Source organism: Artibeus jamaicensis, unplaced genomic scaffold (assembly GCF_021234435.1).
Source record: "Artibeus jamaicensis isolate MK-2021 breed Jamaican fruit bat unplaced genomic scaffold, CSHL_Jam_final scaffold_612, whole genome shotgun sequence".
NCBI classification, from domain to species: Eukaryota; Metazoa; Chordata; class Mammalia; order Chiroptera; family Phyllostomidae; genus Artibeus; species Artibeus jamaicensis.
Window position 1 is genome coordinate 724,169 of NW_026522049.1, and position 10,201 is coordinate 734,369.

General features: G+C 42.4%; 1 protein-coding gene across 1 annotated transcript in view; it reads right to left on the bottom strand.

The window, feature by feature from the left end:
- The window catches only part of ETFA (electron transfer flavoprotein subunit alpha), a 54,451-nt gene extending 45,823 nt beyond the window's left edge, over positions 1–8,628 (bottom strand). Inside the window, exon 1 of the mRNA XM_037155914.2 lies at positions 8,482–8,628. Within this exon, the coding sequence (XP_037011809.1) occupies positions 8,482–8,520 (39 nt within the window). The 5' untranslated portion in view covers positions 8,521–8,628. The remainder of the gene's footprint in view (positions 1–8,481) is intronic.
- Between the last annotated feature and the right edge of the window lie 1,573 nt (positions 8,629–10,201).

The following is a 10,201-nucleotide window of genomic DNA, read 5'->3' on the forward strand; positions in this document are numbered from 1 at the left end:
AGCCATATCTACTGTAGACTATCAAGAGACCACCAATAGTCTGTGGTCATCTAGAATGACTTCAAACATCAGGACACAAAGATGAATGAGAATGGTCCCTCCAATCAAAAATGTCAAGGGAAATAAAGCTTGTTAACAAACAGCTATAAGACAGAATAATTTTTTAATTAACAAAGATATCCAAAGTGTTAGAGGATACAGATCATAAAGTAGACGATCAAAAGAAAGTTTAAATGTTCCTGTCATGTGAAAAAAAGCAGAAGGGCACCACAGGCAGGAGGAGAGAAGCAAATGTTGGCACTATCTTTGTGGGAAATGGCAGTGAGAAACAGATGATGATCAGATGGCATGGTAATGGGGCTTCATTCAGTGATAATATTCAGATCTGGAGTTGGAGTGAAAAGCATAATAAAAAACTGACCCAGAGTTGGAAATTTATAAGGAGGGTATGAATGAAGGGAAGGCAGGCACAGGTCTCTAATGGTGGTTAACATCTCATTTACAAAACACATTTCTTTTTATTTACTATATTGTAAACATCAATTGCTATATTTGAATATTCTTCAACTGTTTATGAGCATAGCGTATGAGCATACCAATTTAACCAGTCTCTGTAGCACTTCGATTATTAATAATTTATTATTATAAACAATGCAAAGACCATCCTTGTAACTAAATCTCTACACTCATCCTCAAGAAATGGGAGTTCCTTTTAGTCCAGAAAGACCCTTCTGGTTGAAAGCTGGCCACATTAGTTGTTCTGCTTCCAAAGAAGACTAAGCCAGATTCTTCTCAACTTTCAACAAGGTAGGGGCTCCTCATCCCTCAAACTTTCTACCGCTACCACTCACCCCTCTAGCTTGCTCTCCTCATGCTCCCCACTCTAGCTTGCCCCAAGTAGATCCCCCCAACCTTTCCTCAGCCCTCTAAAACCCCTCTGTCTTTAATGACCACAGTCCCAGAGCTAGGTGTCAGAGACTTCACGGCCTCCACGGGTAGAAATGGTGAGGCAAGAGGCACCCTGACTGGGGGGTGGAGAGAGGAAGAGGACAGCATAGGAGGATATGACTAAGGAAGGAGCCACCGCACTGGGTATCAGTGGATGCCATTTCATGTGTTTTTTTCCTCCCTTTTTGTTTATTCAAAGGGTTCGAGGAAGCGGGGTAAATGAGATTTTTGTTGTTGCCAAATCAAGTACCTGTTTTATGACTTTTTCTTTTCTAAAATAAAAACTTGCCTTCCTACAGGAAGGGCTGGAAAATCTTTATACACATTAAGGATTCTTTTAACAAATTCCCAAAATTAGAAGTTATAGATCAGGAGGTAGGCATGTTAAGCCTGACAATCCTGTTCTCCAAAGAAGTTAGAGCTAATCACAAAAATTCACAATTCCTGAGGTAGAATGAAAGTTTAGAAGACAAATGCCACACCTGTTCATTTTTTTGTCCCCTAATACAATGTTTTTTTTCTAATAAATATCTGTACAATTATATGGTACTTTTCTTTTTTAATCAGGAGAGCACAGTATCTTGTAAAGAACTTTGTAATTAGGACCCCAATGGCATAATTTATTATTTAAATCTCATTTCACAAGAATTGCTAGTAACAAACTATTTATTAACAATATATATCAGACAGTAAATTTATGTTTCACACATCATTTACTATAAAAAATATGAGATTTCCGTCAACATTTGGTGAATCAATCCAAGATCTCGTGGCATAAGGCCCATATTTCCTATAAATTATAGTTCTAGCAACAGATTATTTAGGTAGTTATCCTAAGGAATCCTCAAGCTTTTTACTGGGTTGGCCAAAAAGTTTGCTTAGTTTTTTCTGTACATCTCTAATAATGTGTAGTTGTCTTTAACCTCATTAAAAATTGTTTGGTAGATTGTATTGTAATAGCTATCATATCAGAGTGCATGTAAAAAAGCCTTACCATAATTGGTGAATTTTGAGGCAGCCACTTTAATACTGAAGATGGAAGAATACACACAACATTTTCAGCATATTATGCTTTATTATTTCAAGAAAGGTAAAAATGTTACTGAAACACACACACAAAAAGATTTGTGCAGTGAATGGAGAAGGTGCTGTGACTGGCCAAACATATCAAAAGTAGTTTGCAAAGTTTTTTGGCATTATTGATATTTTGGCCAAATAATTCTTTGCTGTGGGGCTGTCTTATCCATTGGAAGATATTTAGCAGCACCCAGGCCTCCATTCACTAGAAACCAATAGTGGAAGATAGCCAACATACTCAAAATATCCAAATCAATAGAGTTACTGAAAATGAAAAATGTCTTATTTTATGGATAAAAACCACATGGACTTTTTGGCCAATCCAACAGAACTTCTGGGGGGAATGTATGTATGTATGTATGTATGTATGAATATGCATATGTGTATGAGAGTGTATGTATATATATATCATCTTATTTAGAACTTACAAAAACTCTATGATGTAGGTAATATTATTACCCTGAATTTACAATGAAGAAATTGAAGTTTAGTGGCTACATAGCTAGGAAGCAGAGCCAGGTTAAAAGTCCAGGTTGTTGGATTCCAGATTTTGGGTTTTTAAGTACCACTCACATCAAAGTACCATCATTTTTAGCAGTTCTATATGGGTCAATCTTATAAGACAACACTTAGCAAATATTATCCTGACTTTTAAAAAATAGTACTGATCAAATAGAAGCAAAGATATGAAAAACTTCTTTTCCAGCTCAGAAAAATTTCATAAACCTAAAATCCCACTTTAAGTAGAAGAGCGATATAGAATACCGCTAAAGACTAAAAAAAAAAGTACAGGTCCATTACTGAAAAGGGTTTTTAAATAAAAGTCATGTTGTTATCTTACATACCATTCAGGTCCTCTGTTTCATGGAGAAAAGGAACTAAAGTCTTAAATATTTCAAGATTACTATGGAAACATTGAGGTAACTACCCAGAAAGAAATCCCAATGTCTTCAAAAACACTGCTACTTAAATCAAAATTAATTTATGCAGATTGTGTCGCTATACATTCTTGGTCCTTAGCCTTATCTGGGCCCTGAAAAGTACCTGGCCATGTTACCATGACAGAATTGTTGGCACTCTCCATAGCCACTACTGCTAGTACCCTGTTCTGATGTTTCTCAAACTGCTAAAACAGGCTGCTCCCTACTCTCAGAAGAGAGCCTCAATGCCTACTCCACAGTGAAAACTAAAGCCATCAGAAAGGACCTGCTTCCCCTTCCTGATATCCAACACATAAATTCCTGCCCTATCACAATGGAAGCTTTCTAAGCACTTCTGTGACCCTACCAAGAACAGTGCATAGATTTGTCAAATCACTAAAACACCTACCCATCATGATTTTAGAGAACTTATCTAGACTACTGGCTAGACTGAGCTCCAAACAGTAAAACACATACCAGGCACATACCCTTATTTAAGGTGATTGGCCTTTATGAGATAAAAGCATACCTCACTTTATTGCACATCACAGATACTGTGTATTTTTACAGATTGAAGGCAAGACTCTCTGCCAGCAACTGGCTTCACTGCACATCTCTGGAACTGAACTGACAATCTCTGAGACCTGCCTGTAGTATACTTCTTGAGGGCTGGGTTTAAAGGAGTTGTCCTCTTTCCACTTTCAGTGCCAAACTTCTTGAAAATAATGTTAACATGCACCAACTCTACTGCTCCACCCCTTTTTCTCCTTTACTCACAGTAAACCAATTGTCACTTCCACTGCAAAACCAAACCCAACCTCTTCAAAGTCACCAACAATCCATGTTATGGTTAAGTCCAGTTAACACATTTTGGTCCTCTTATAAATAAACCTTAACAGTTTTGATACTACTTTAGTTTCTCATTCTTTCAGAAGCAGCCAAGGAGATTTACTGCTCAGGAGTTCTGCTGAGGCTTTAACTGTATGCAGTAAACCACCAAAGGTGTAAGTCACCCCCCCTCAAAAAAAAAGGTAGAATCTAACTCCCTACTTTACCCATGTTGCTCATCATCTTTAAAAACTAAGTAGAGTAAGACTTCCGCCAAGATGGAGGCGTAGGTGGAAGCACTGTGCCTCCCACAACCAAGTTTTAAAAACAACAAAGTTTTAGCAACAAAAACGCAGCCAAAACCACAGAAAATTGAACTTCACGTAAGTCTGACAACAACAAACCCTTCAGCTAAACTGGTAAGAGGGGCAGAGCCAGCAACAGAGCGGGGTTGGGCAGGAAAGATCCACCGGACCTACACAGGCGTGCGACACAGGCGTGCGACCCAGGTGTGCCAGCAGTCATAGGTGGATCCCAGGTGTGGAGAAGCGGGTGGACTCACTGAGGGCGTGGGGCGGAGAACTCACTGAGGGCTGACCACGGTCACACATTTGCACGCAGATAAACCAGTGAAGGAGGGAGCAGTGAGAAAGACCATGTAGGCCCCAGTGGCAGGAAGTGGCAGAGGGGACCACCATTGTCCCTCTCTGACCCTGCCACCACCTACAGCGTCACAAACCAGCGACCTGGGTGGCCCCTCCCTGCTAAACAATTAAGGCTCCGCTCCTCATACCTAACAGGCATGAAAAGATCAAAACATGGCTCAAGAACACCTCAGAGCCCCAAAGCCGATAAATCTAAGCGATGAAGAAATAACCAAACTTTCAGATGCACAGTTCAAAACACTGGTGATCAGGATGCTCACAGAACTGGTTGATTTTAGTCACAAATTAGAGGAACATATGAAGGCTAAACTAATCGAAATGAATGGCAATGCACAGGAAACCAATAGTAATGGAAAGGAAACTGGGACTCAAATCAAAGGAGTGGACCAGAAGGAAGAAAAAAATGACCAAACAGAAAAGGATGAAGAAACAAGAATTCAAAAAAAATGAGGAGAGGCTTAGGAACCTCCAGGACATCTTTAAACGCTCCAACATCCGAATTATAGGGGTACCAGAAGGGGAAAAGGAACAGCCACGAGTGGAAAACTTATTTGAACAAATAATAAAGGAGAATTTCCCCAATCTGGCAAAGGAAATAGACTTCCAGGAAATCCAGGAAGCTCAGAGAGTCCCAAAGAAGTTGGACCCAAGAAGGAACACACCAAGGCACATCATAATTACATTACACAAGAATTAAAATGAAGGAGAGAATTCTAGAAGCAGCAAGAGAGAAGGGGACAGTCACCTACAAAGGAATTCCCATCAGACTGTCCGCTGATTTCTCAAAAGGGACCTTACAGGCAAGAAGGGGCTGGAAAGAAGTATTCCAAGTCATGAAATCCAAAGACCTACATCCAAGATTGCTCTACCCAGCAAAGCTTTCATTTAGAATGGAAGGGCAGATAAAGTGATTCTCAGATAAGGTCAAGTTCAAGGAGTTCATCATCACCGAGCCCTTATTATATGAAATGTTAAAGGGACTTACCTAAGAAAAAGAAGATAAAAAAGATGAACAGTGAAAGGACAGCAAACTCACAGTTATGAACAACCACACCTAAAACAAAAGCAAACTAAGAGGACAGCTAGATCAGAAGTGAACCATAGAAATGAAGATCACATGGAGGGTTAGCAACAGGGGAGTGGGAGGAGGAGAAGGGGGGAGAAGGTACAGAAAATAAGTAGCATAGGTGGTAGGTAGAAAATAGACGGGGAAGGGCAAGAATAGTATGGGAAATGTAGAATCTAAAGAACTTGAGACACGTGGTCATAAACTAAAGGGGGGAGAACGGTGGGGAAGGGGTGTGCAGGGTGGAGGGGAATGAAGGGGGGAATAGAACAACTGTAATGGCATAATCAATAAAATATATTTAAAGAAATAAAAAAAACTAAGTAGGGTAAGAATGGGGTGGGTGTGAGGGTCTTTTTGCTTCTTTACTCAAAAATTTAAGAGCAGGAATAACCTATGAAATATCTTCAAGTTCTAGCAAAAAAGATGAATATGTAATTAAAGTCACCTATTTTAACATACATTTTGTAATAAAATGTATATTTCTGTACTTAAATAACTTACTTTAAACTATATAGTGATAAAATATGGTAACTTTTAATGATGAGTAGAAATGACATTGAATATTAAAAACAGTCAATTTACTTCAATTTAAAAAACAGACAGGACCCTTAGTAGACACATTGGCAGGCGGCATAATTTTAAGAAACTCACCTCATGCAATAAATCTTTTAGAACCACATCTAAATTGGCTCGCTTTCTTCTTTCAAAAGAAATTAAAATTTGCATGTGAGTTCAATCTCATTCATCAACACTAAACCATGGACTCTGAAAAATGTCGTTCCTTCATACCAGCTTCACAGCTTCTGAATTATTATAGATAGGCCTTTCTGACAACCAACAGAGTAATAGGGACACTCAAATGACCTTGTGAAGTGTTGCTTCACTTTCCTCTCAGTGTGTTCTCTAGCTCTTTATTGGACGTGTAAAATACCACCTTCATTCATAGATGACATTGAGGAGCTCCCCCCAAAAATGAAGCACTTTGCTCAAAGACACAAACAACTAAAAACTGGAAATGAACTTAGATACCAAATGCAAGTCATTCAATTTACCTTCTAACAGTTCAAGGTGTTTCCTTTTTTTCCCTCAGTAATTGTGGTAAAAAACAAAATTTATCATACTAATCATTTTTAAATGTACAGTTTAGTAGTGTTAAATGTCAAGATGGAGGGTTTCAGATAAGCTTTTTTGACTTTAGAACATCATAAACATCAGTTAAAGAGGAGCCAAAGTGAAGGGACTCCCACTTTAGAAGTATGGGAAAACCTGAGCACCAAAAATTTTAGGAGTAATAATGGATTATAACCTACTAAATAAAATGAGGATCCATAAGTCCATATATAAATATATATAAATAGGCAAGAAGAAAATGTTCTTCCTTATAACAGAAGGCTAATAAATGCAGAAGGATGATAAAATCAGAAAAATCACCATTTCACATCACAGTAATCACTACTCAGGCGAGAATTATCAACCAGTGGACGAAAGACTAATGAGTTACACAGTCTCAATGTGTCTCCCCACACAGTTAACAATCAAGTGGAGAAACGTGATGAAGGACACTTTAGTCAACTAAAGTTACTGTCACCAAACACCCGAAACTAATCAAAATAATACTGAATGTAAATTGTAATTAAAAAATGAAATTTAAAAAAGCTTATAAAAAACCAGGCAGATAAAGACAACTACCAAAGTAATGATGATGATAATAATAACATCACCAATACTGTTAGTTCTACCAAATGAGTCCTGAATGCTCACCATCACAATTATTGATTTCACTTGTGACTGACTTCTAATCTGTCCACACAACTACCTTCCAATTACTGCACAGATGAGTACTTTTTGCGCGATCGGCTCTGATACCTGGAATTTGCCCAAATCCACGACTTGAACTTATCTGTCTAGATCCCCTGCCTGAAAAAAACAAAACAAACAAACAAACAAACAAACTCCTGGGGGTAAAGAATGAACACCAACCTGACGGAAGCAGGTTTGAACTTTGTGGAGGGAGGAGGGTGGGGGTTCGGGAGTTCTTTCTATGTAACAAGAAATACACAAGAAAAGGGCCTACAGATGCCTAGAAAGACCGCCAGCTACATGTCTCTGCATGAAAATCCCCTGGTGGATGGAAAAACAGGCATGCACAAAGTAAAATACTTCAGGAAAGTTTCTGAAGGGGACGCACGAGAAGCAACCATACAGGTGCAACCTGACCCAGGTGTAGCAATCCCGTTTTCGGGTAAACTAATTGTAAATTAGAAAAACCATGACGTAAATTGGTCCGTGACTTCTAATTCGTTGATTTCCCACGCTACGCGCGGCCCCACACCATTAGGACAAAAACTTGTTTTCCCTCAGTCTTTCTCACAGCAAGGTGGCGGACAGCAATGTGGTAAACTCCCCACCGGTCACGGATGAAAGCCCCGGAAACGCGCCGGCGCCCGGTCCCCAGGCACCAGCAGAGCGACCCACCGCGCGGACTTCACGCGCCGTCACCCCTGCGCGCGGCCCGCAGGCTCCAGAACCACCGCCCCCTTCGCCCCACACCTGCGACTGGACACCAGTGGCCACAACACCCCCAGTGAAAATGTCCAATTCTCCCACAAGCGTCGGCTTCCAGGCCGAATCCCGGCTTTCAACTCTCCCGGGGAGAGCCCGCCAGCGGCGATCGTCCCCTCCCCCGGGGACTCGACCGCCCGCCCCGCCACCTGTGGAGAACCCCGGGCGCCCGGAGAGGAGCAGGGCGCAGGCCTACGGTGCCCCCTGGGGTCACCGACCGCAGCCCTTGACCCCGGCCCCGCGCGGCCGCCCGGGACTTGTGGCCCCGAGGCCGGGAGGCGCGGGGCCTGCCAGCGCGAGGGCCGGTGCAGTCTGTGGGAGCCGGTGACCTTCGCAGACACCGGCACGGGACCGGCAGCTTGAGGGACCGCCCGCGAGCCCAGCCTAGCCCTCCTCTGCCAGGAGGTCTCACCGACTGCTGCAATCGCCTAGTTGCCGCCGCTCGGAACATGGTCACCGCTCCCGTTCGCCTCACGCAGCCTCGGCCTCACTGTAGCCGGACGCGCAGCAGGCGTCTCTACCTCAGTCAGTCACGGCAACGCTCGCGAGACGCGCAAACGAGAGCGGACGTTTCGGGCGTGCTGCACTAGCTCGCGGTTTTTTTGCCTGTCCATTGGGCTGTCGGGTAGCCAACGGGAACAGCGGAAAGTTAGGGGCGGAGCTTGGGAGTGGGGCAAAGGTGAGGCTATTCTTCGCGCAGCCAGCCCCGCCTCTGAGCTGATGACGTCACTACCCCGGTTCCCCGCCCTCTGGTGTCCACCCACATCGCTCCAAGAAGTCACGAGCTCTCCACCTATAGCAAAATTTCCAACTCCGGGGAATGTATCGCATCCGGGGAAAGTGCATAAGGTGTTGCACTTTGGGTGGCAAACACAATACGATATTACAGATGATGTATTACAGAACTGTACGGTTGTAACCTACATAGTTTTCTAACTAATGTAACCCCAATAAATTCAATTAAAAAAAAAGATGTTGACCTCACCAGAATCTGGAGAAAACATACAAGCAGACATAGTCCTATGAGCCGAGGGATTCACCGAATGGGTGGTATTTGAGTCGGGACCTTGTGAGCACAACCAGGGAAAGATGGAGGCGGGTAGGAGGTGCAAGGACAAGGAGCAGGCCTCTGTAATGCCGGGAGAAGGAGACATGGCTGGAGATGTGGCTGGAAGAGCAGATTTGGAAAGGTCTTGAATGGAGGCGTAACTCTAGGTCCCATGCTAGTAGCCCTTCTCTTATTCCTGGGCAACCCCACCCCCACCCCGACTTCTGCCTGTCTGGCCAAATCTGTTGCACCCATAAAACCACCTCCCCAGAATCTCCTCTGTGTTCCTAAACATTTCAAATTCACATGTCCACACATAAGTCCTTTCATTAAAAAAAAAATACATGATGCAAAAGAGCCAGTAATTTAACTGTTAATAATTACAAAGGTATGGTAATACATCTCACACACCAACCTCCACCCACCCGTTTTCAGGACTCCGTGAATGAGGTGTTGCTGCTTCACACTTTGGCTGAACAGGCTTAACAACCTTCAGTTCTCTCTGTAATCCGTAGACACGACTCAAATGCCCCACTTTCCAGAGCTGCTCCAGAATTTCTGCGCAAGCGTTTTGAGGACAGCAGTCTGGTTAGACGGGAGACCCAGGGATTTGTCTTGAAGCTCCATTTGCACAAAAGACCCACTTTTTAACTTAAAATTTGGAAGCTGCTAGAGATTGGACCCCAGAGTACCGCTTCTGGGTGGTCTCCCCCTCTGCTTCAACATAGGCCACATAGAAATGGAACTTTAGCCCTGGCTAATGTAGCTCAGTGGATTGAGCGCGGGCCTGCGAACCAGACAATGGCGGTTCGATTCCCAGTCAGGGCACATACAGGGGTTGCAGGCCAGTTCCCTGCAGGCCAGTTCCTAGGAGGGAAGGCATGAAAGGCAACCATACATTGATGTTTCTCTCCCTCTCTCCTTCCCTTCCTCTCTAAAGATAAATAAATAAAAAATCTTTAAAAAAAAGAAATGGGACTTTATTATTTTTAAATGTTTTTATATTTCTTATTTATTATAACTTTTTAAAATTCTCACCTGAGGACATTTGTCATTTCTTTAGAGAGAGAGGAAAGGGAGGGTG